Below are 26,544 nucleotides of genomic sequence, written 5' to 3'. Positions count from 1 at the left end.
TGATAAGATTGAACACAGAACCTCCTTTTATTGTATTTTCATTTCATATATGCCTGGTGTGAACTGCTCCTGTTGCCTTCATCCAGTGCCACTCTGAAACTGGCAGCAAGGTGATGAGTGTGTGACTCAAAATGGTTATTTTTCCTTTTGTCCTTCCCACCGTCTGGGAAGTGCCTTGACCTGCGGTTAATGTTGTGGATAAGATCTGCTTGTTACGGTGGGGGAATCATGGGTGAAATGCAGTTTGCCCTCCATACACAATGGCGCATCTCATTAACATTATACCAGAACTCCAGCTTCAGAACAATTCCTACAGCAGTAGAACGGGCTTTCACAAGCCATCTCTGCATATGTCCTCGTGTAATTGCAGAATATCAAGGCCCTGCCTGCTGTAGTTTGGCTTGCAGATAGCACAGGAGACTTGGGACCTTCCCCATCTGGGAGTCAGTGATTAAGCATGTTTGTATATGATGGGAACAGATAGGGAGGATTCTTTAAATACTTGTGATGCTGGTATGGATGTGATTGAACTCTAAAGCCTGCAAGCAATTTCTTGTTGCTTTAGTATGTTCCCAGCACAAACAGCAGCTTGTTTTGGTGGCATATTTCACAACAGTATGACTATGGTGTCAGGCGAATACAATGACAGGAATCTTGCAGTAGTGGGTTTTATTTAACTGGAGTAGTTTTCACCGTATGAGTAAGGCTGAAGTTTGCCTTTTGTCAGTTCTGGTTCTTTCCAGTCAGTGGGGAACAACAGCAGAGTGACTGACATTACTGCTCCTCGCATCCATTTGAACATGTGCAGAAGTGAATTTTTCTGCTCTGAAGTCGACATTGGGAGAACAATTCCAGGTGTAAGGTGCAAGCATCGTCACCAGGTGTGAACGGTACCCAGACTAGTGCCACTAGGAGTGAACAGACTGGTGCAAAGTGGCTGTGATTAAAGATGCACTCGAAAAAACGAATAGATTCTTGTTGGTTTGCTTTGATTTAAACATACAAGTGTGCCCGAACCCTCTAATTATTTGCCCTTTTTGTACCTTAGGAATCGCCCATGTATGGAACTTGTTCTGTGGAGACCCCCATGTGAGCCTCTTTCAGATAAACTTGCAGCTTTAACAGCGCAAAGACAGTCCAAACATAGACAGCCACAGTGTGATCCTGATGTATACAACAAGAGCGCAAAACCTGATCCATCCTTGATGTGTGGTGATATGAATCTAACCAGCACATCTGAAGAGGACATGGAACTTTAGAAATGGCTTACAGCACAGACTTGTGGGGTAAAAGCATTGTGACTTGCAAAAGTTTCTCCATGGCAGGATGTGGAATATTTTCTGTTCATTTTTAAAGTGACATTTTGAACGTTTTGATGCCCCCTCTATTCTTGCATAAACCAAACTCTGAAACTAGTCATTGCTGCAGTCTTGTATAGTGTCTGTGTAATGACTGCATATGGGGTAGCCTTTCTATATATTTTTAAGTCTGCTCCTATTGCAGTCAGTTGATCTAGCTCTGGAGTAATCAATCACAGTCTGTCCAGTGTCAGCTTTTTTACAAGCTATGAGCTTGTGGGCAGCTTTGAGAAAATGTGCCCTAATTTATAATGCACCCGAGATGCTATTTGTTTGTTTCTAATATAATACATGGAGCGGTGGGAAATTGAGAGGGTGTACAAGAGATTTGTACAGTGTATGGATATTCATGGAAAGTATTGTTTTGAGTGTATATAACATTGGGTAGAAACATTTTAAGATTGAACTGTCCACTTGCTGGTAGTGAGCTCAAGATAAAGATTGATTTTCCTGCACTATGGCCTCTGACAAATGAAAAAAAAATGTAAATAAGGGAATCTTTTAGAGAAATTGGATTAAATGCAAAAAAAACCTTGCACTCACATGAGAAATAAGTACTTGTAATCCAGTTAGTCTTTTTGTGCATACTAGACTTAGTAACTTTTGACACCTGGTCCTTACGACAGCAATGCTGTGGGAAATCTTGACTGTTACTCAGTGCTTGAGAAGAATCGCCTCATTTAGTGGCAACTTAATGTAACTGGCTAGGACTTGCTCATTGAGTTTTAACTTTCCAGATATTTACACACCTGTCTGTGAAGCACTATGCAAATACCCATTCATTCATTGTAAAGCTAACTTGCAGGAGGATCTTTACTGGTCTTACAAACCATTGGGTCTAAAAAAATGTTTTTTTGGGGGGGGGTTATCTTCTCCCCTTTCTCTAGGAACATGGGAACAGGAGTAGACCATTCAGCCTCTCAAACCTGTTCAGCCATTTAATGGCTGATCTGTATCTCAACTTAATTTACCCGCTTGAACTAATATTTTCTCAACTTCATTTTGCTTTTCTCTCCTTCAATTGATTGAATTCTTGGCCCAAAGTTGCTACTTATGCAGTTTTTCTTTTAAACAAAACCACTCTGGGATTGACTCAGTATTTGGTTGCATATTTGAGTGTTGGCTAAAATAATTTGATGTGTTAGAGCATCTAGGACCATGGAGGGAGGAGGTAACGTTTCCGTGCTCAACATAATGGCTGCCAGTGAAGATTACCTGTGGTATAACATACTGTTTTCTCATTGGAAAAGTAGGAAATGCACTACTCTGATAACAATCAAGAGACAGCCTATCCCGAGTACTATACCTTTGCCCCATTTAGCTTCAGCATAAACTAGGAGAGCCTTGTTTACTAGCATTAAAATGCTGTTTGAGGTACAAGTGCCAAAATGTTAACAAAAATAAGGATCCTACAATAACACTGAGCAGAAGGACATAGTCTCCCAGTAGGGGGGAGTTCCTGCTGTTCGGGGGCTGGCTGATGAGAGATGCTTCTCCAGCAGGTAAGGAATCCACATCTGGTAATTTTTTTGTGAACCTTTTCTCAATCAAGTCAAGAGTGGTCATGTCAGAGACCTGGACGGAGGACAAGGCAAGTATAACCCTTCTTCCCCTCCTCCTTCCCATCCCCTCCCCACCCGCATGGTTTCACAAAAAGAAGTTGGAGTTAATTTCTGGGAAGGGGGTTTTCAAGAAGACATTTAAAAGGGAAAGTCTGCTTATTTGTGGAGAGAAAGAAAGGGAGAGTGACATAAAAATAACGAGAGAAAGGATGAGGGCCACAGAGAGAGAGAGAGAGAGTAGTAGACAAACTAAAGTGAGGAAAAAAGCATTAGATAATGCAAGACAAATAGAGGGACTTTATGAAGTACGGGAGATAATTAGGGAGTCATGTACAGGAAGAGAGTTTTTTTTAACTTGGCTTTTTTCCAGGAACTACATAGAATTACATAGAATATACGGAACAGATACAGGCCATTCGGCCCAGCCAGTTCATGCTGGCGTTTATACTCCACTCGAGCTTCGTCCCCATCCTTCCTCATCTAACTCTTATCAGCCTAGCCCTTTATTCCCTTCTCCCTCTTATGCTTATCTAGCCTCCCCTTAAATGTATCTATATTATTTGCCTCAACCACTCCCTGTGATAGCAAGTTCCACATTCTCAACACTCTCCAGATTCTTAATTCCTTATTTGATTTTTTGGTGACTATCTTTTCTTGATGTTTTGCTCTTGCCCACAAGTGGAAACACTCTCTGTGTCTACTCTATCAAAACCTTTCATAATTTTAAAGGCTTCTATTGGGTCACTGCTCAGCCTTCTCTTTTCAAGACAAAGGAGCCCTAGCTTGTTCATCCTTTCCTGATAGGAATAACCTCACATTTCTGGTATCATCTTTGTAAATCTTTTTGCTTCTATGTCTTTTTTTATAATATGGAGACCAGAACTGTACACAGTATTCCAAGTGTGGTCTAACCAAGGTTTATAAACCCTAGTGGTTGGTTTGTCTTTTTTTTAATGGTCATCTTAACCTGCTTTGCCACTTTTAGTGATTTGTGTATTTGTACTCCCAAATCCCTTTGCTCTGCTACCCCATTTAGATTCTTATTTTCCAAGTAATATGTGCCTTCCTTATTTTTCCTACAAAAATATAATACCTCACACTTATCTGTGTTGAAATTCATCAATTAAATGCCCACTCTGCAAGTTTATTAAGGTCTTGTAATTGTTGCACTCCTCTTCAGTATTGACTATTTCCCACCACCTCCCACCCCACCCAATTTGGGGGACATCAGCAAATTTATAAATTGTGTTTTTAATTCCAAAGTCTAAATCGTTAATATAAATTGTGAACAACACTGATCCTTGTAGTAGCACACTTTCCACCTTCTGCCACTCTGAATAGCTGCACCTTACCCCTATTCTCTGCTTTCTGATTTGCAGCCAACTAGCTGTCCAATCTGCTATTAGTCCCCTGACTCCACATGCTCTGACCTTATTCATTAGTCTATTGTGTGACATCTTATCGAAGGTCTTTTGGAAATCTAGATAAATTACATCTATTGCATTATCCTTGTCTACTCCTCTCTGTTACCTCTTCAAAGATTTCAGTGAGGTTGGTCAAGCAATACTTTTCTTCCCTTTGGAAATCCATGCTGACTATTCATTATATTTTTGGTTTCTAGATATTTTTTTATTCCATTATTTTTCCTATCACCGATGTTAAGCTGACTAGTCTATAGTTCCCTGGACATGTTCTGTCTCCCTTCTTAAATATAGATATAATGTTTCTGCCAGTCCTCTGGCACTACACATTTTTCCAACAAATTATTAAATATGTGTCATTGTGCCTCTGCTATCTCTTCTCTAGATTCTTTAAAATGTGCAGAAGCAATTTGTCCTGACCAGAAGTTTTATCCTCTTTGAGTTTGATTAATTTGTTTAATATTTCTCTTTTTATTTTAAATGCGGTTATATCATTTCTAATCTCAACTTCTGATGTCATGTTCACCTGATCTGTCTCCCTGGTAAATATTGAAGTAAAGTAAGTAGTATTTTGCTATCGCTGCCTGTGGTTTTTATCCTGTCCATCCCTTAAATGGCCCTATTTGCATCCTGACTTTCCTTTATTTATGTGCCTGTAGAATATTTTACTATTTTGCTTTATGTTCCTTAATAATTTAATTTTGTAGTTCCTCTTTGCCTTTATAATTTTTTTTTTTACTTCTCCTAATCACTTTTTTTCCCTTTATTTTCCCTTTTAGTATTTTCCCTTTCCTACTCTCCCCTGCTCTACCACACAAAGTAACCTGGTAGAATGATAACTGCTCACAGAATGATAACTGCTAGGTATAGGATTCTACACTTCCCCGCAACCCCGCCCCCCCCCCCTCAATGAGTGGAAGAGAAAGTAAACACGGGTGGATAAGCTTTCTTTTGTAAATATGAAGTATGATGCTTATCAAAGATGTATTTATTTTGATACTGGATTGATACAGCTCCCAGTTGTACTAGTTGAGGTGCATTTATTTGTAGCTTTACAATTGTATATTTTTACAATTTTTAATTCACAGAAATGAGAAATTCTGCAATTTATTAAAAAAAACTCGTTGGTACTTGAAAGTTACTGTTTTGGCATCTAACAAATAACCCCGATTCCACCAGATCACACTTTAACGGAATAAATTGTTTATTTGCCATTAATTTGCCCACCCAGTCGGTAAAAGGCAGAGTTACACTTGGTTCCTGTTCAGTTTACTTCAGGCTCGGCATGTCTGCTAACTGATGGCTACAACAAATGATCTTGAGGAATTACTATGTTCTCTATGGTCATTGCAGAATTCTATAGGCAGTTTGTGCTTGGACATGCCTGGTAATATTTGTAACTGTTGAGGGCCGTTGTGTAGGGTTTTCTTGGTTTGCAGCAAAAGTAGGTGACTGGATTTCTGGTGCCAGGCATACACCCATCTCACCCTGCCTTTTAAAAGAAGACTTGAGCTATATTGGCAAACTAGGTGATACATCAAAGGTGCCATTTTTGTTGGTTAATTTTAAATTTGTTTAAATGGAGTAACTGAGGTTGAGCATTAAGTGAGGCTGATAGTTAATGTTTGGGTCAATATTTGTGAAAGGATCAACTGGTTATCCAGAGTTTGTTGTGTTGAAGTGCACAATCCTGTTCACAAAGGACATGCTGATGCTAAACTGTGCCTGAATGTGGAGACTGCTGCCTTCAGGCAGTGCCTGGTGATCAATAAAGTGCACCGTTGTGCATTGTGTTTTGATTAATTCATTTTATTCTGTGTTGGGTCTGAACTCTATGAATAAACCCAGTGTACAGAGTTTTTACCTTCATGCTTAGTGTTTGCTATCTGGTTTTTAACAGTGAATAAACTGCTTGTAACTGGTCTCCATTCTAATTATGCACTAGTGAATCTATCCTGTTGTGGCACAGGCAGAGATGCTCTTTAACTAGGCCGATCTCAGACATCGGATGAGATATTAAACTCTCAGGTGGCCATAAAAGATCCCATGACACTATTTCGAAGTATCTCAGGAGAATCCTGGCCAATAATTATCCCTCGCCAATCAACATCAGTTTAAAAAAACACATTATCTGGTCATTATCACGTTGCTGTGTGTGGGAGCTTGCTGTGCGCAAATTGGCTGCCGCATTTCCTACATTACAACAGTGACTGCAGTTCCAAAGTATTTCATTGGTTGCAAAGTGCTTTTGGACATCTTGAAAGGTGCTATATAAATGCAAGTCTACATTTTTACTAAATGAGTCTGAAGAAATTGGCAGATAACTTGAGCATGAGGATACCTCCATTCAGAAATACAATCCTGTGACCGTTGCTTGACTCAAACTATCTGTCGATGCAAGTTAAAACTGCAGAATTGACTCTTGCAGGGCACTACACCCAGCCAGCTACTGCCAAATTCCTTTTTCTTTTGGCATTGCCACCCAACATTCAGGTAGTGTTGGAACATACTGTAACTACCTGTTTCACTTTTTTTTAATTGTTTGTGTACATATTGAAAGCTGCACCTGAAGTGTCATTTACTGTCAATATATTTTACAGAACAGTACAGTTGAAGGTATATACAAGTGGCGTCTAACCCAGTTTAAATTCCTTACAATAACAACTACATATTAATTATATTTATATAGTGCCTTTAATGTAGTAAAACGTCTCTAGGCGCTTCACAGGAGTATTATAAGACAGAAATATTGACACCGAGCCACATAGGGAGAAATTAGGACAGGTGACCAAATGCCTGGTTAAAGAGGTAGATTTTACAGAGTATTTTAAAGGAGCAGTGAGATTTAGGGAGGGAATTCTAGGGTTTAGGACCTAGGTAGCTGAAGGCACGGCCGCTGATGTTGGAGCAATGAAAATCGGGAACTGGAGGAGCGGAGAGATTGAGGTTTGTAGGGCTGGAGAAGGTTGCAGATATAGGGACGTGATGAGGCCATGGAAGGATTTGAAAACAAGAATGAGAATTTTAAAATCGAGACGTTTTTGGATTGGGATCCAATGTAAGTCAGAGAACACGGGTGATTGGTGAATGGGTCTTGGTGCGACTTAGGATACGGGCAGCAGGGTTTTGGATGAGCTCAAGTTTAGAGGGTGGAAGGCCTGCCAGGAGAACATTGGGATAGTCGAGTCTAGAGGTAACAAAGGCATGGATGAGATTTTCATCAGCAGAGGCGGTGTGATGTTACAAGATGTCTAATGAGCTTGGTGCCAGTGGTTGATGAGAGCATAGAAGCACTTGAAGTTATATGGGGGTGCCAATGGGCAAGTTTGAATTTTCATATCCTAATGCAATGGTACATTCATAAGTCTGGCGTGCCTCAACTTATCCATGTGCTTCTGGGTCCACAATTATAGCTATCCCCACTGGGGAATATTCGGAGTCAACCAATGGGGGTGACACAGTGGTTTGTCCAGTGCTATCAATCAAGTGCCCTCCCCTACAGGAGGCTACCACAAATACAAATGGTCTCCAAACTGAAAGTGTGTGTATGTAGTTAGATAATTATTTGTTTTTCATCATCAACAAAGCAACCTGTAGTAGTGCCCACTGGTTGCGGATGGCCTTTAGCATACTGCTGGACACTGCATGAGCCACGAGGTAATGTTGATGGAGCTATGATTTGGTGGTATTCCCTCCTTTTTATTTTCTCTCCACAAATGTAGTCTGTGAACTACCGTCCTCTGCCAATGCAAGCATCTTTTCATAATGGAATTGTTGGCCCCATAGATTTTCTTCTTGCTTCCTAGGGAAAATGCATCATCTCCCCTTGGCAACTGCTCACACTAACGTGATTGAAACAGAGAGCTCATGTGGCGAATTGCAGGCACTGCCCTCCATGTTGCAGTATTGCCGGGAGTGATCCTTGGGCAAGAAACGGGTATGCATTATGGTCACATTCGTGTCACTGATCTAATACATGCTGCAGAAAGTCCCCAGTATTTGTGGTATAAGTACTAAGGCCAGGCTTGCAGGCCAAGATTTCTTGAAGAATCCCAAGCTACCAGCTTTGCTTTTGGCAATCTTTGCATACCCCAGCATGACCGTTCCATATTTAACTGTCCTCTGACACCTGGCATGAGCTACAGCTTTGAATAACTTTTGTGGACTGCGTGGTGAAGTTTTACGCAGAATGATGTATAATTTTGCATACATGAGTGTCAGCTGCTGTACCTACTCTTGTCGGGTAGGGTGAGATGTTGACAACTGCTGTGGATGATTAACAAGAGTTCTAGGACAAAAACTTACACGTCCACAGCCTGAGATTAGGCTCTGACCTCCGTCCTCGGCCTCCTACACTGTCCCAACAAAACTCAACGTAAGTTTGAGGAACAGCACCTCATCTTTCGATTAGGCACTTTACAGCCTTCTGAACTCAACATAGAGTTCAACAATTTCAGATCATAACCTCTGCCCCCATTTTTTTCTGACAGATGCTGTTGATGATTCTTCTATTCCCATTTACATCTCTTCTAGACCCATCTTTTGTTTCATTACTTGTTTTATTACCATCTCATTTTGCATTGTACAATCCTGCCTTTTGTCATTTAATCTCCCCTGCCTTCCGCCCCATCACAGACCTTCCCTTTGATTCTTTCCTTCCCTCACCCCTTTCCCTGCCTCTGCACTTGCTAAAACCTGTTATATCTCTAACTTTATCCAGTTCTGATGAAAGGACATCGACCTGTAATGTTGACTCTGTTTTTCTCTCTCTCTCCACAGATGCTGCCTGACCTGCTGAGTATTTCTAGCATTTTCTGTTTTTATTTGAGATTGGGCTGGAATGGATGGAAAATCACAAGCTATGGGGGGAGGGAAGGCCTGATTTGCTACTCTTTGCGTCCCCCAGCTGCCCCCCATGATGGGAGTGCAAAAGCAGAAAATCTCCTCAATAATCATTCTAAATTCAAACACTGTTCACATTGCGAATAAATCTAGATGAGTAAAATGAAGAATGACTCGTGCATGAGCCGAGTAAAATTGAAGTCAATGGAAATCAAGGGAAAACTCTCCACTGGCTGGAGTCATACCTAGCACAAAGGAAGATGGTTGTGGTTGTTGGAGGTCAATCATCTCAGCCCCAGGACATCGCTGCAGGAGTTCCTCAGGGCAGTGTCCTAGGCCCAACCATCTTCAGCTGCTTCATCAATGACCTTCCCTCCATCATGAGGTCAGAAGTGGGATGTTTGCTGATGATTGCACAGTGTTCAGTTCCATTCGCAACTCCCCAGAAAATGAAGCAACCCATGCCTGTCTGCAGCAAGACCTGGATGACATTCAGGCTTAGGATGATAAGTGACGAGTAACATTCGCGGCAGACAAGTGCCAGGCAATGACTATCTCTAACAAGTGCGAGTCTAGCCACCTCCCCTTGATATTCAACGGTGTTACCATCGTTGAATCTCCCACCATCAACAGCCTGGGGGTCACCAATGACCAGAAACTTAACTGGACCAGCCACATCTATACTGTGGCAACAAGAGCGAGTCAGAGACTGGGTATTCTGCGGCAAGTGTCTTACCTCAGGGAACACCAGCACCTGCAAGTTCCACTCCAAGTTGCACACCATTCTGACTTGGAAATATATTGCCCTTCATAATCGCTGGATCAAAATCCTGGAACTCTCCCTAACAGCACTGTGGGAATACCTTCACTACAAGGATTGCAGTGGTTCAAGAAGGCAACTCACCACCACCTTCTCAAGGGCAATTAAGGATGGGCAATAAATTCTGAACTTGCCAATGACACCCACATCCCAGAAGGAATAAATTTACTAAGACCATAAGAAATAGGAGCAGGAGTAGACCCCTCGAGCCTGCTCCACCATTCAATATCATGGTTGATCTTTTACCTCAACTCCATTTTCCTGCATTATCCCCATATCCATTTGCATGAAGAAGTGTTTTTTAACTTCTCACCCGAATGGCCTGGCTCTGATTTTAAGATTATGTCCCCTTGTCCTAGAATTCCTCACCCGTGGAAAAGGTTTCTCTACATCAACCTATCTATTCCTTTCAAAATCCTAAAAAACCTCAAGTCACCCCTTAACCTTTTATATTTCAGGGAATACGCGACTAATTTATTGTAATCTCTCTAGGGACTAACTAGGGAACAGGCTATTTTAGATCGAGTATTGTGTAATGAGAAAAGGTTAATTCATAATCATAGGCAGTCCCTCGAAATCGAGGAAAACTTGCTTCCACTCAGTGAGTTCTCAGGTGACTGTAATTCCTACATTGGACTGTACAGTCTCTGTAACAGGTGGGGCAGATAATGGTTGAAGAAAAGGGTGAGTAGGGAGTCTGGTTTGCCGCACGCTCCTTCCGCTGTCTGCGCTTGATTTCTGCATGCTCTCAGCGACAAGACTCCAGGTGCTCAGCGCCCTCTTGGATGCTCTTCCTCCAGTTTGGGTGGTCTTGGGCCAGGGATTCCCAGGTGCCAGTGGGGATGTTGCACTTTATCAAGGAGGCTTTGAGGGTATCCTTGAAACATTTCCTCTGCCTTGTAGGAGTTCTGAGTAGAGCGCTTACTTAGGGAGTCTCGTGTCGGGCATGCAAACGATGTGGCCCGCCCAACGGAGCTGGTCGAGTGTGGTAAGTGCTTCGATGCTGGGGATGTCGGCCTGATCGAGAACACTAATGTTGGTCTGCCTATCCTCCCAGAGGATTTGCAGGATCTTGCAGAGGCAGCGCTGGTGGTACTTCTGCAGCGCTTTGAGGTGTCGACTGTATATAGTCCATGTCTCTGAGCCATATAGGAGGGCGGGTATCATCATACCATCATCATAGGCAGTCCCTCGAAATCGAGGAAAACTTGCTTCCACTCTAAAAGTGAGTTCTTAGGTGACTGAACAGTCCAATACAGGAATTACAGTCTCTGTCACAGGCGGGACAGTCATTGAAGGAAAGGGTGGGTGAGAAGACTGGTTTGCCACACGCTCCTTCCGCTGCTTGCGCTTGCTTTCTGCATGCTCTCGGTGACGAGACTCGAGGTGCTCAGCGATCAGCCATGATCTTGTTGAAAGGCGGAGCAGGCTCGAGGGGCTAGATGGCCTACTCCTGTTCCTAATTCTTATGTTCTCCCGGATGCTATTCCTCCACTTAGGGCAGTCTTTAGCCAGGGACTCCCAGGTGTCGGTGGGGATGTTGCATTTTATCAAGGAGGCTTTGAGGGCGTCCTTGAAACGTTTCCTCTGCCCACCTGTGGCTTGCTTGCCGCGTAGGAGTTCCGAGTAAAGCGCTTGCTTTGGGAGTCTTGTGTCAGGCATGCGAGCAATGTGGCCCGCCCAACGGAGCTGGTCGAGTCTGGTCAGTGCTTCGATGCTGGGGATGTTGGCCTGAGTGAGAACACTGATGTTGGTGCGTCTATCCTCCCAGTGGATTTGCAGGATCTTGCGGAGGCAGCGTTAGTGGTACTTCTCCGGCGCTTTGAGGTGTCTACTGTATATGGTCCACATCTCTGAGCTATACAGGAGGGCGGGTATCACTACAGCCCTGTAAACCATGAGCTTGGTGCCAGATTTGAGGGCCTGATCTTCGAACACACTCTTCCTCAGGCAGCTGAAGGCTGCGCTGGAGGCGGCGTTGAACCTTGTCGTCGATGTCTGCCCTTGCTGATAATAGGCTCCCAAGGTGTGGAAAGTGGTCCATGTTGTCCAGGACCGCGGATCTTGATGACTGGGGGGGCAGTGCTATGTGGCGGGGTCAGGTTGGTGGAGGACCTTTGTTTTACAGATGTTTAGTGTAAGGCCCATGCTTTCGTATGCCTCAGTGAAGATGATGATGATGACTTGCTGTTCAATCTCTGTGCGCAGACACAAGCGTCGTTCGCGTACTGTAGCTCGACGACAGAGGATAGGATGGTCTTGGATCTGGCCTGTGGACGACGAAGGTTGAACAGGTTCCCACCGGTTCTGTAGTTTAGTTCCACTCCACTTGAGAGTGAGGTGGAGCATTGTAGCGAGGAAGGTTGAGAAGAGGGTTGGCGTGACGACGCAGTCCTGCTTGACCCTGGTCCGGACGTGGATTGGGTCTGTGATGGATCCGTTGGTCAGGATCACGGCTTGCATGTTGTCTTGGAGCAGGTGGAGGATGGCGACAAACTTTTGGGGCAGCCGAAACGGATGAGGATACTCCATAGTCCCTCGTGGTTGACTGTGTCAAAGGCCTTTGTAGGGTCAAAGAAGGCCATGTACAAGGGTTGGTGCTGTTCGCTGCATTTCTCTTGCACTTGTCGCGCCGTAAAGATCATGTCTGTTGTATCCGTAGTGGACGAAATCCGCACTGTGACTCCGAGAGGAGCTCCTAAGCCACAGGGAGAAGACAGTTGAGGAGGATTCTAGCGATGACTTTCCCAGTGGCTGATAACCTCTATAGTTGCTGCAGTCGGACTTGTTCCCTTTTTTAAAGATGGTCACGATTACTGCATATCTCAGATCTCCCAGCATGCTCTCCTCTTTCCAGATGAGAGAGATGAGGTCATGCATTCGTGCCAATAGTGCCTCTCTGCCATACTTTAGTGCCTCAGCGGGGATTCTATCCGCTCCCGTTGCCTTGTTGTTCTTGAGTTGGCGGATGGCCTTTTCTACCTCGTGCAGGGCTGGGGTTTTGCTGAGATGGTGGCGGGTAGCATGCTGCGGGATGAAGTTGAGGACACTTGAGTCAAAGGGAGAGTCTCTATTAAGGAGATCTTCAAAGTGCTCCTTCCAGTGGGTCCTGACTGCCTCGGTGTCCTTGATGAGTTTCTCCCCGTTCTTGGCCAGCAATGGGGTGGGGCCTTGGGCTGTAGGTGGCCTTGGCTGCGGTGAAGAATCCTCGCACATCATGGCTGTCGGCCAGCTGCTAAATCTCCTGCGCTTTCTCCACCCGTCTATTCTTTAGGCCGCGGGTTTTTTGTTGGACCTCGGCCTTAAGCCGTCTGTAATGCTGCTTTGCTGCTCCCGAGTTGGGGTGTTTTACGTTCAGAAATGCCCTGCGCTTGCGATTTATTAGCTCTTGGATGTCCTAGTCATTCTCATCAAACCAGTCCTGGTGTTTCCTGGTTGAGTGACTGAGCATCTCTTCGTAGTTATAGAGGCCTGGAGGGCAGACCAAGCGCTGTGGGCATTCTGTATCTCGGGGTCATGAGGGGTCTCCAGGTTAGCACTGAGGTGCTGGCTGTATAGGCTCTCTTAGCTGGGTCTTTGAGTGCCTCGGCATTGATTTTTTTGTGGCACTGCGTTTGCTGCCGTCGCCGCTTTGGGGCTATATTGATGTTGATGATGGAACGGATTAAGCGGTGGTCTGTCCAGCAGTCGTCAGCTCCTGTCATGGCGCGGGTGATGCGCACATCCTTGCGATCCCTGGCTTGAACTATGACATAGTCGAGCAGGTGCCAGTGTTTGGAGCGAGGGTGTTGCCACGATGCCTTGTACTTCACCACCCTTTGGGCCCAAGTTTCCACATGATTTGCACCTGATTTTTAGGACCAATAGTGGAGAACGGACTATCTTAGAAATCGCAATTCTCCACATTTTTTTTTCTGCAGTTCTAGTCAGGTAGAACAGTTCTACTTTGGAACAGAATTTTTTCTTCAAAAGGGGGCGTGTCCGGCCACTGACGCCTGATTTCAAAGTTTCCACAGTGAAAACGTACTCCAAACTAAAGTCGAATGGAGCAAGTGAAGATTTTTGTAGAACTGAAAAAACCTGTTCTACACATTAAAAAATCAGGCGCAGATTACAAATTAGGCGTCCAGAACGAGGTGGGAGGGGGGAAGGGAAGTCATTAAATTCTACAATAAATCCTTATTTATACTTCTACAAATATTATACAAATAAATCCAACCTGAATAAACATTTATAAGCAAAGAAAAGATTAAATAAACCATCTTCCTACCTGTGTGAAAGTGCTTCAGCCATCGTTCGTTACCGTGGGAGTGGGGAAGGAGACAGCGGGTTGTTGTTGTGGAGGGGAGGGAGGGGAAAGAGACAGCGGTTTGTTGCCGCGGAGGGGAGGGAGGGGAAGGAGACAGCCGTTTGTTGCCGCGGAGGGTGGGGAGGGGAAGGAGACAGTGAGAAGGGTAGCCTCAGTGCTGATGTGCTGATGGCAATGTGCTTTTATTAAAAAATGTTCAAAAATTAAACAGCTACAAAGAACTACAAAAATGGCCGAGTGTCAATGTTTTTTTCACACTGAGCATGCGCGAACGCTCCAACGCGCACGCGCAGCGTTGCCGGCAGGAAAAAAACTAATTTAAATAGTACCCGCCCCCTCCCACTTACAAAATTGGCGCGAGTGTAGGCTCCGCCCCCCTGGGCGCCGCGCCAAACAGACAAGGAGCTGCAAAGCGCTCGAGAATAGCGCATTTTTTTTCTGGCGCCGTTTTAGGCGCGAAAAACGGGCGCCTGTTTTTTATCCTGTGGAAACTTGGGCCCTTTGAGTATCACTACTGCCCTGTAGACCATAAGCTTGGTGCCAGATTTGAGGTCCTAGTCTTCAAACACACTCTTCCTCATGTGACCAAAGGCTGTGCTGGCACACTGGAGGCAGTCTTGGACCTCGTCATCGCTATCTGTCCTTGCTGATAGTAGGCTCCCAAGGTATGGAAAATGGTCCACGTTGTCCAAGGCCACGCCGTGGATTTTAATGGCCGTGCCGTGGATTTTAATAACCTTGTAGTAAAGGGCCCTTTAGGGAAGAGTGACCATAATATAATAGAATTTTATATTGAGTTTGAAAGTGATTTAGTCAAATCCAGAACTAGGGTCTTAAATCTAAACTAAGCAAACTACGTAGGTATGAGGGGCAAGTTGGCTACGGTAGATTGGGAAATTACATTAAAAGGTATGGCGGTAGACAAGCAATGCCACAGGCCATTTAGAACTGCGATGAAGAGAAATTCTTCACTCAAAGGATGGTGAATCTTTGGAATTCTCTACCCCACAGAGTTTTGGATGCTCAGTCGTTGAATATATTCAAGACAGAGGTCGATAGATTTTTGGAACAAAGGGAATTGAGGGATATGGGGATAGTGCAGATTGGTGGAGCTGAGGTAGAAGATCAGCCATAATCTTGATGAATGGCCTACACCAGCTCCTATTCCTTAATGTTCTTCATACACAACCAGAGTCCAAGGAGATAGATGGGAGTTTATTAAAAGTAGCATTGTTTGACTGCATCTTGTGCAGCGCAGGGGGTCCTGATTTGTCGTTACGTGAATATCAGCAGATTATAAGACTAGTTACAGTTAGGATATTGGAGCATTAGTCCATATGTAACTAATAGTAATAGATGTATCAGTGAGTGATTGTATTTTTGTTCATTAAGTGGGGAATCGATGAGTGTCGTAAGTATTACTATTAGTTATTTGTAATTTTAGTGAATTACTGGTGGAATCCAGTTTCCCCCTCACGAATTCCTCCCTGACCTTTGGTTTCCCCTCTTCGAACATACTAAACAAACAAACACTCCCATTTTCTGTCCATCGAAGTAGCACAGTATTGCATCAGTCTGGGCTCAGCGGTAGCACTCAGTTTTGAGTCAGAAGGTTGTGGGTTGAAGTCCCATTCCAGAGACTTGAGGATATAATTTAGGCAGTACTGGATTGATACAGGACTGACCCAACAAAAGCCCAATTTATTGCAGTAATGTTTCTATAGCAGCAGATGGTGCTTTTACTTAGCAGCACTAACATTGTAATTGGCTTTAAAATTAGTGTGGGATTATCATTACCCCTGTACTTGCTCACCTCCACTGGCTCCCAGTGCTACATCACCTCAATTTTAAAATCCTCCTCCTGGTTTTCAAATCCATCCATTGCCTTACCCTATCTTTGTAGCCTCTTCCAACCCTACAAGCCTTTGAGATCTCCATGCTCTTATAATTCTGGCCTCTTGTGCATCCCCGATTGTAATTGCTCCACTTTTGGTGGACATGCTTTCAGCTGCTTAGGCCCTAAGCTTTGGAATTCCCTCTCTAAACCTCGCCGCCTTTCTACCTCTTCTCCTTTTATGATGCTCCTGATCAAGCTTTTTGGTCATCTGTCTTGATATCTCCTCCTGTGGCTCAGTAATATCGCTCTTGTCAAGAGGATTGGGACATTTTACTGTTAAATGTGCTATATAAATGCAAGAGGTTTATTTTAGTATCCAAGTGTTTAAACGTCTCTGTGGTATAGGTGAAACTTCTTTACAGTTGTGAGGATGTGGAATTCACTTGCAGGGTTAGTGGTTGAGGCAGAAGGACATTTTTCTCGGAACTGCTCCTGCTCCACTGCTTTATCTTCACTGGCAGTGCCTCAGAAATCTGTGCACATAGCAGGTTCAGCATCGCCAAAATTCCCCACGATGTCAACATTTGAGGTTAAATTGGACAGGGGAAATGAAGGAAAAATGGTTGAAGAGATATGGAAGAATGTGAGTAACTGATTGATTATAACTATTTGCTCATGTGGAGGAAATGCTGATATGGACTGGATGCACCGAATTACTCGTTTGTTTTTGTCTCTACACCGGCACCTCCTCCTTTGAACACCTCACCTTGTTCCAACACTCGCCTCTCCCTAAAAATCATGTTCTCCATTGCCTACCCAAGCCCCATGGCAAATTTCACTGCGATATCCTCGCTGCTTTCCTCCATCAGCCTCTGCACCAAACGCCTTCTCATACTTCGTGCTTTCAACTTGCCTTGTCCTCAGTTCACTGTCCTCCCTTATTCTCTCCCTCCATATAAACTCTCCTACTCATTTTCATGGCTAGTCTATCAATCTTGCCATCTCTAGTGGCCTCTCTATTTCCATCATCTCAATCACAGACAAAGCCATATGTGATCACTTCCTTGTATCCCTCACCATTCACATCCCCTTCTCTCTTCCCCCCCCCCCCCTGCTACCACCTTAATAGTTATTAAGGCTTTCAACTAATTTTCACCAGCATCAGAATCCCGCCCCCATCCAATTTCAGACTTGTCAGTAAGCCCATCATAACAGGTTGAATCATTTCACTTCAGTTTTAAAGCTTCAATTAATCCAAATGCAGGGCTTATTCAGTATAGCTGTAAGCAATAAGACAGCTGCACTGTTCTTTGGTAAAGGAATAAGGGACTTGATATTAAATAAAACAGATTTTAAAGTATATTCAAATACAATTACAATTGTAGAAAAATCTTAACAGAGTTGACACTCCTCACTCTAATATTATACAGATACAGTAGTTTTGGCTCATGATCAACAACACTACCTGCAGTGTTAGCAGGATAGATTCCTACCTGGGCCCAGGACATACCTTCATGTGGCACAGTAATAGATTGGCAAAGGCCTCAGATTACATACAACCTTACTGTGCAACTGGATCAAGCCAAGTGAGATCATGCTTTCTTCCCTGGCTCCCCCCTTCCTACTAGTTCTCAAGCAAGCCCAGGAGAGAAGAAATAAAACAAACTATATTGCCTGCCAGACCTCAATCAGCTTCTTCTCCAGACTGGAGCTCAGCATTAGGCCTCAATTCTAGTTGGAGGTATGTGGGCTGAACCGCTATAATGGTTGTTGGGGAGACGTTTAAAACTGAAAGAGCAAGAGAAGTTCTCGCTACATTGGACACAAAGATTTGCATTGTCATTCTGTGCAGAATTATACTTGTACTAACACAGATACCTACAAACGTACAACAGCATGCCTTTTAGCGTTCCTTGGCCCCTTGGAACAGTATACAATCAATCAGGCCGTGACATCATCAGGGTGCCCATAGCGTGACTGTTTGAGCTCAATGAGTAGCTCTGCCCTTTGGCCCAGATGCAGAGACAATGAGCACCCTGAAACAAGCGGGCAGGTCTGGTTCAGCGATGGCCGTGCTCCGCGATGTCCATCTGTGCAAGGTATGGCCCAGCATGGGGTTTCGAGGGCTTTACAACCATCACTTTCCGCTCGCCTTTCCCGCAAAGCACGACAACAATCTTTCTGGTGTCTCTCGGTTCTGGAGAGGGGAGAGGAACAAGTAAAGTTTTTAATTAACAGAATGAGCCTAATCCAGAACGGTTGCCGCAGTTAGCGGCATGGCAGACGGCGGGTGGAAGTCCTGCCCCACCAGACTTTCATCAGCATTGCTGCCAGAGAGGAAAGTTCTGGCCCCTAACTCAGTACAGTATCTTGCTTGCCATTGCTACATGAGCTACCTTGCCCTAGTTAAATGTCCTATTGGTCGTCATCTCTCTGCGAGTCCTGTATCAATGCAGTGTCCAACTGCTCAGTAATTAACTCACCATCTCTCTATACAAGCTGCCAGCCTCGGCATGCAGAGTGCTCACATCCTCCAGGCTGGCTCCATGGTAGACTACGTTTTCTGCTCGGAGCTGCTTCACACGGCTCTGCAAGTGTTGGAGCATCTTCAGTGTCCCAAAATTCTGCTGTCTGAACGAGGAGGAAGCCATTGATGGGGTGGAGGCAGACCGCAAATGAGAAGTTTCACTGTGTTCCTTTAAGGGATACAAACACACACCCATACTCAGTGCATTATAATTCTGGTTGACTTTGCCACATGTGTATATCGATGTGCAGTGTCTCTGTAACCAAGGTAGTGGGCACTCAGGCCTAGAAATTCGTTAAGGCCTGAAAACGGGCAGTGGCACCACGGGGCCCAAGGGGGACTGTAACTAGAGCCCCCAGGACTATGAGCAAATGGTTGTCTCGGAGGCCTTTCATTAACATCCAATGCCTTGCAAGCATCCAACAGCACTCCCTGCACACTTTAACAACTTTTTTAATGTATTGCATCAAGCCACTATTCCAATAAAATATTAAAGAACCACTCCAAAAGCTGAAATCGAAACTTACCTGCAAGCTATGCATGTCACTTTAAGAAGCGTTTGTACAACTGCTGCACACACGTTCTTCCGTGTGTGGTTAGGAAAGGGCGGTATGGAGTATGACGATGTCCAAAATCGCAGTTGTGTCAATTCAGGCATTGCATGCCGATTGACATCATAATCTGCACATTTACATTGCAGAGACGAGCGTAGACAACGCCAGCGCTGCTGACCTCTTCAAAATGGCAACCGCTGGAAGCAAGGTGGCGTCTTTTTTTCCAAGAAAAAGGTCTTAACGGCCGGCACTACAAAATGGAATTCTGCAGCCTCAGTCTTTTTACTTGCTTCGTTTACAACTTCTAAGGAATCATGTCTTTCAAGGCTGGTTAAAGGACTGAACAAGCACAGAAAGATTGGCTGAACGATTGGAGATGGAGGACTGAAAGCAGGCAATAGAGGGACTGACTGAGGCGTGGAAATGGAGGGATAGACGCACTGAGGGGTTGATTAGAGGGAGAGTCACACTGAAGGACAAGATGGAGGGAGAGCTACATTCATAGGATCATCGAAACTTACAGCACAGAAGGAGGCTGTGCGGCCTGTCGTGCCTGTGCTGGCTCTTTGAAAGAGTCATGGTACTTAGTCCCAGATCCCCGTTTTAGTCCATAACCTTCCAAGTTCCTCATCCTCAAACACCTGTCCAAATCCCTTTTAAAATTATCTATGGAATCGGCTTCCACCACCTTTTCAGGTAGAACGTTCCAGATTCCAACAACTGAGTGAAAAGATTTCAAGTCATCTCCCCTCTAGATCTTTTGCCAATGATTTTGAATCTATGACCTCTAGTTATTGACCCACTCGACAGAGGGAATAATTTTTCTCTATGTACTCTATCAAAACCTCTCATCATCTTGAGAACCTCCTCTTAACCTTCTCTGTTCCAAGAAGAACAGTCCTATCTTTTCCAACCTCCTCATAACGGAAGTCCCTCATCCCTGGTAACAATCTACCTCCTTCCTAATATCTTTACATTTTTCCTGAAGCGTGGTGCCCAGAATTGTCCACAATACTCCAGCCGAGGCCTAACTAGTGATGTATAAAGTTATAGCATGATCTTTCTTTTTATATTCTATTCCAATATGTTTTTTTAACCACCTTATCAACTTACCATGCCACCTTTAAGGATTGTGTCTCTGGACACCAAGGTCTCTCTGCTTATCTACACTTTTCAAAATCGTGCTGTTTATAGTATACTGTCTTTCCAAATTAGTCCTCCCAAAGTGCATCACTTCACACTTCTCCGCATTGAACTCCATCTGCCATGCTTCTGCCCATTTCACCATACTGTCTGTCATCCTGAAACCTATAACTATCCTCATCACAATCTACTACTTTGCCAATTTTCATATCATCTGCAAACTTTAGAATGCTGCTCCCTACATCCGAGTCTAGGTCATTTGTAAAAATGTAAAAGAGTAATGGACCCAAACTGACGCTTGGGGAACACCAGTGCAAACCACCTCCCAGTCTGAAAAACATCCACCCACCCTTTGCTTCCTGTCATCGAGCCAATGTTGTATCCATATCGCCACTTTCTCCTTAATTCCATGGGCTTCCATCATCTTAATAAGCCTCCTGCGTGGCACTTTGTCGAACATCTTCTGAAAGTCCATGTTAGATCTCTTAGTTTCCAATGAAATACGAACTCCAATTATAGTTTTAATGTAACTTTATTCTGGCAGCAGCAACAAGCTTCTGGCTTGAAGCCAGGCCTTTGTCCTTCTGAGACCACAAGGCCAAAATGGCTGTACTTATACCTGGTTCAATTTACAGAAAAGAACTCGCCTTCTTTAACCTTATTGGCTCAATTAATAGTCTGTTAACCTTTAATTGGCTCGCTATCCAAGGGTCCTAAAATGTCAAGTTGATTGATGACTTAATGCAACATGCTGAGATGGACATAGCAGCTTTGACTTGGGGTCTGTGAATTTTCACAGCCTGTCTGAATGCAGCCTGTTTGAATTCTCTATCAATCCCCCCTTTGATTCTTTCACAAACTGAATCATAAAACATCATCTATCACTGGTTAGACATTCTACAAAATAATTTCATACATGTTAATAGAGTTTCCTTCCAAATTTGTTGATGTGTTTCGCCACATGTCCGGACTAGTCAGAATCAGGGGAAGTCATAACGGGGAACAAAGAAATGGCAGACCAATTGAACAAGTACTTTGGTTCGGTATTCACTAAGGAGGACACAAACAACCTTCCGGATATAAAAGGGGTCAGAGGGTCTAGTAAGGAGGAGGAACTGAGGGAAATCCTTATTAGTCGGGAAATTGTGTTGGGAAAATTGATGGGATTGAAGGCCGATAAATCCCCAGGGCCTGATGGACTGCATCCCAGAGTATTAAGGAGGTGGCCTTGGAAATAGCGGATGCACTGACAGTCATTTTCCAACATTCCATTGACTCTGGATCAGTTCCTATCGAGTGGAGGGTAGCCAATGTAACCCCACTTTTTAAAAAAGGAGGGAGAGAAAACAGGGAATTATAGACCGGTCAGCCTGACCTCAGTAGTGGGTAAAATGATGGAATCAATTATTAAAGATGTCATAGCAGCGCATTTGGAAAGAGGTGACATGATAGGTCCAAGTCAGCATGGATTTGTGAAAGGGAAATCATGCTTGACAAATCTTCTGGAATTTTTTGAGGATGTTTCCAGTAAAGTGGACAAGGGAGAACCAGTTGATGTGGTATATTTGGACTTTCAGAAGGCTTTCGACAAGGTCCCACACAAGAGATTAATGTGCAAAGTTAAAGCATATGGGATTGGGGGTAGTGTGCTGACATGGATTGAGAACTGATTGTCAGACAGGAAGCAAAGAGTAGGACTAATTGGGTACTTTTCAAAATGGCAGGCAGTGACTAGTGGGGTACCGCAAGGTTCTGTGCTGGGGCCCCAGCTGTTCACACTGTACATTAATGATTTAGACGAGGGGATTAAATGTAGTATCTCCAAATTTGCGGATGACACTAAGTTGGGTGGCAGTGTGAGCTGCGAGGATGCTATGAGGCTGCAGAGTGACTTGGATAGGTTAGGTGAGTGGGCAAATGCATGGCAGATGAAGTATAATGTGGATAAATGTGAGGTTATCCACTTTGGTGGTAAAAACAGAGAAACAGACTATTATCTGAATGGTGACAGATTAGGAAAAGGGGAGGTGTAATGAGACCTGGGTGTCATGGTACATCAGTCATTGAAGGTTGGCATGCAGGTACAGCAGGCGGTTAAGAAAGCAAATGGCATGTTGGCCTTCATAGCGAGGGGATTTGAGTACAGGGGCAGGGAGGTATTGCTACAGTTGTACAGGGCCTTGGTGAGGCCACACCTGGAGTATTGTGTACAGTTTTGGTCTCCTAACTTGAGGAAGGACATTCTTGCTATTGAGGGAGTGCAGCGAAGGTTCACCAGACTGATTCCCGGATGGCAGGACTGACCTATCAAGAAAGACTGGATCAACTGGGCTTCTATTCACTGGAGTTCAGAAGAATGAGAGGAGATCTCATAGAAACGTTTAAAATTCTGATGGGTTCAGACAGGTTAGATGCAGGAAGAATGTTCCCAATGTTGGGGAAGTCCAGAACCAGGGGTCACAGTCTAAGGATAAGGGGTAAGCCATTTAGGACCGAGATGAGGAGAAACTTCTTCACCCAGAGAGTGGTGAACCTGTGGAATTCTCTACCACAGATTGTTGTTGAGGCCAATTCACTAAATATATTCAAAAAGGAGTTAGATGAAGTCCTTACTACTAGGGGGATCAAGGGGTATGGTGAGAAAGCAGGAATGGGGTACTGAAGTTGCATGTTCAGCCATGAACTCATTGAATGGCGGTGCAGGCTAGAAGGGCCGAATGGCCTACTCCTGCACCTATTTTCTATGTTTCTATGTTTCCACACAAATTTACACCAACCCGAGTTCCATCGTGGCCACAATGGCAGTCTGGTTTTAATAGGTTAATTAACCTTATTCCAATTTAATCCAAATCAATATCTTAATTCAACCAGTAAACAACCTTCCCTTAAGCATAACCTACCCCTGTGCCATGTACAGACGGTCTGCTGGGACCTGCAAGGTGTCTCACATGCGGGACAGCAGCTACAGCCGCCTGGTCGCAACAACATTTAATCAACATAAACAATATAAAAAGTAAAATAATTACAACGACTAGAATTAAACCTTCCACCAATGAAGTTCCTATTGAACCTAGCCATTCAGTGGCTCCGCTCCACAAAGTGAATGATGGGCTTGCTTAAGTTTTTCTACCTCCTTTTGGATATGCTCCGCTAAGTGGGTAATTTCTTCGGAGCTATCTGGGATATATGTGCAACACTCAGTTCCGAGTAGGGCGCAGGTACCTCCCTTTTCAGCCAGGATGTAATCAAGGGCCAGTCTATTCTGTAGGGCTACTGTGCAGATTGCTAACATTTCTGCATTGATTTTAACTAGGGCCTCTGAGGTATCATTGGCTACCCGTTCCACAACGAATGCCATGTTAATGGATTCCCTTGCCAGTCTGGCGGTCCCATACCTGGGGATCAGAATGGCAAAGAACCTCTCTGTTTCTGTGATAGCTCTCTTAGTACGGTGTAAGTGTTCCGACAGTGACTTTATATGATACATATAATGTCCTTGGCATGAAGGAAGAGATATATAAATCAACCTGCAGATGCTGGAATGGTCCGACAGGGGCAGGGGACCTCAGTTGGGGCATTACCGTGATGGGTCCAGAATTATTTTTCTGGCAGACCACACAGCGGTCTGCTACCAGCTGGGCATGTTTTTTAAATCCCCGACCCCACCAGCTTTTCTGGAACCGTGCCGTCATCTGTTGTGAGGCCAAGTGTCCCCACGAGTGGATCTGTTGGGCTAAAAAAGGCATAAGCGTTTGTGGCGCGACTGGCTTGTCGGTAACTCTTTGTCTCCAGCCACCATCTTCACATAGCTTAATTCCTGCCTCAATCCATGTCCATTTTTCCTCTCGGGAGCACTCACCTTGCATTGTTTGAAGGTCTCGTGTCAGAGTCCTGAGTGCTTTCAATCTGCACATCTGTGTTGGTTCTTCTCGGGGAACGCCCTGTGAGGCGGCATCTTTAGCTGCCTGGTCGGCTAAGGCATTTCCCTGTGCTTCCGTGGTATTTTCCTTGGTATGAGCCTTACACTTCAGGATGGACACTTCCTGAGGTAACTGTATGGCCTCTAGTAAGTCTCGGACTTCTTTTCCATTTCGGATAGGTATACCAGCAGCAGTGAGGAATCCTCTTTTCCGCCATAACAGACCAAAGTCATGAGTGACTCCAAAAGCAAAACGTGAATCTGTGTAGACATTAGCTGTCTGTCCTTCTGCTATTCGACATGCTTCAGACAGGGCCCGTAACTTGGCCTGTTGTGCTGACGTTCCTGAGGGTAAACATCCTTTTGCCACTACCTCATATAAGGTTGTAACTGCCCATCCTGCTTTTCTGGTACCATTGTCAACAAAGGAGGAACCATCTGTAAACAGGATGAGGTCTGGGTTGTGCAGAGGCTCCTCTGCTGCTAAGGCTGCTTCTTCTGTTTCTTTTAAAATCTCCACGCAGTCATGCTCTTCACATTCTCCCTCATGCTCCCTCGATTCTGACATCGGGAGCATAGTTCGGCTGGCCCGGACGATATGGAGATTAGGAGCTTCCAAAACTGCTGTCCAGCAGGTTCATCTAGCTGCCGTCACCTGAGACATTCTATTCATAGACAGCAAAGCATGTACGGTGTGGGGACACTTGACAATCAGCTTTTGGTCGAGGACTAGACCCGCAGTGATCATTACCGCTCGACATGTAGCTTCCATGGCCCTTAGGCAACTTCCCCATCCGAGGGCTACCGCATCCAGTTTTGCCGAATAATAGCCAATAGGTCTTTGCCGATCCCCATGTTCTTGTGTCAGTATAGCTGTCATATATCCTTCTTTCTCATGAACAAACAGGGTAAATGGCTTACCACTGTCGGGGATTCCCAGAGCTGGTGCCGAACACAAAGCCTTTTTCAAACTCAGGAAGGCCTCTTGCTGTTCCTCAGTGAGGGTGATGGCTTCTTTAGAGGCACGTTTCCCCTTTAAAATATCATTCAATGGCTGAGCAAGCTGTGTGATGGAGTCAATCCAATTTCTGTTAAAGTTACACAATCCCAAAAAAGACCTTAGTTCCTGAATAGTGGTGGTTTTTTTAGCAGCCCGAATGGCTGCAGTTCTCTCCCGAATGGCTGGGTAAGTTCTCTCTTTCCTTGTGAAATCTTTTGTCCCAGGTATACAACCTCTTCTTGGGATATTTGTGCTTTGTCGATGCTGGCTTTATGTCCTTTCAGCCAAAGGTGGTTCAGCAAAGCTCGTAAATCTTGTTCATGCTGTTCTTCCGTGTTTGAAGCTAGCAGGATATCATCTACACATTGGATGACTGTGGATGACAGGGGAGGTAATTCTCGCAAATGGCTTCGTAAAGCCATGTGGAATACTGTCGGGCTGTTGTGGAAACCCTGCGGTAACCAGGTCCAAGTATACTGTTGTCCTTGGAGTGAAAGCAAACCACTGTCGAACCTCCGGTGCCAGAGGCACCGACCAAAATCCGTTGGCCATATCTATAACCGAGAAATATTTATGCTCCGGTTTGAGGGCATTAAAAATGGTGGAGGGATCTGCGACCAAAGGAGCTTTTTGATCAATACACTGGTTAGCTTTCCTATAATCGACAGTCAAACGCCAAGCCTCATTAGATTTCTGTACCGGCCACACGGGGCTATTGAAGGAGCTATGCGTTTTAATAAGCACCCCTTGTTTCTCCAATTGCTGAATAACCGGTAAGATCCCCGCGATGGCAGTTGGACTGATGGGATACTGTTTAGTGCATGGAGGCTTGGTCCCGGTAAATGACGCAGGCTCCATCTGGAGTAGGCCACAATCGTTCTTATCTTTAGCCCATATCGGGTGTTCCTTCAATTCTTCTTTCTTCAAAGTTCTAATTGACCATGTCACCCGACCATTCTCGAAATGCAACGATGAATCTATTTGGATTAGAACGTCCATTCCCAAAAGGGTTGATCTACTGGGCCTATCTAGACCGGCGTGGTTAGTTCATGTGGACCCAGCCCTATAAGTACCGGTGTTGTCCTTTTAATTTCCATTTTATGGCCCCCAACTCCATAGGCTGTACGTGCCCTACCATCCAACGGCAAAAAGTCTCCATATTGTAGGGGTAAGCACGTTAATTCCGCCCCTGTATCTAAAAGACAGTCCTCATCCTTATCGCCCACCCTCACAGTTATATATAGCCCATCTC

At 44.5% G+C, this 26,544-nt stretch overlaps 2 protein-coding genes across 5 annotated transcripts in view; one reads left to right on the top strand and one right to left on the bottom strand.

Annotated features, from left to right (window-relative positions):
• ccdc117 (coiled-coil domain containing 117) overlaps positions 1-26,544 on the top strand; it is a 68,421-nt gene that overhangs the window by 22,979 nt on the left and 18,898 nt on the right. For 2 of the 4 annotated variants that reach the window (XM_070887631.1, XM_070887632.1), the window contains exon 6: positions 1,049-6,265. In XM_070887631.1, the coding sequence (XP_070743732.1) occupies positions 1,049-1,259 (211 nt within the window). In that variant the 3' untranslated portion in view covers positions 1,260-6,265. Of the gene's footprint in view, positions 1-1,048; positions 6,266-8,147; positions 8,279-9,120; positions 9,439-26,544 lie in introns of those variants that run through there. The other 2 variants (XR_011594127.1, XM_070887634.1) reach the window with 2 other exon arrangements.
• Positions 17,580-26,544, bottom strand: part of LOC139269230 (uncharacterized) — a 141,447-nt gene continuing 132,482 nt past the window's right edge. The window contains exons 23-24 of the mRNA XM_070888320.1: positions 18,633-18,845; positions 17,580-18,346 (exon numbers count right to left, since the gene is read on the bottom strand). Of these exons, the coding sequence (XP_070744421.1) occupies positions 18,287-18,346; positions 18,633-18,845 (273 nt within the window). The 3' untranslated portion in view covers positions 17,580-18,286. The remainder of the gene's footprint in view (positions 18,347-18,632; positions 18,846-26,544) is intronic.

Source organism: Pristiophorus japonicus, chromosome 8, assembly GCF_044704955.1.
Source record: "Pristiophorus japonicus isolate sPriJap1 chromosome 8, sPriJap1.hap1, whole genome shotgun sequence".
In the NCBI taxonomy this organism is placed as follows: Eukaryota; Metazoa; Chordata; class Chondrichthyes; family Pristiophoridae; genus Pristiophorus; species Pristiophorus japonicus.
This window is presented reverse-complemented; position numbering and strand designations above follow the sequence as displayed.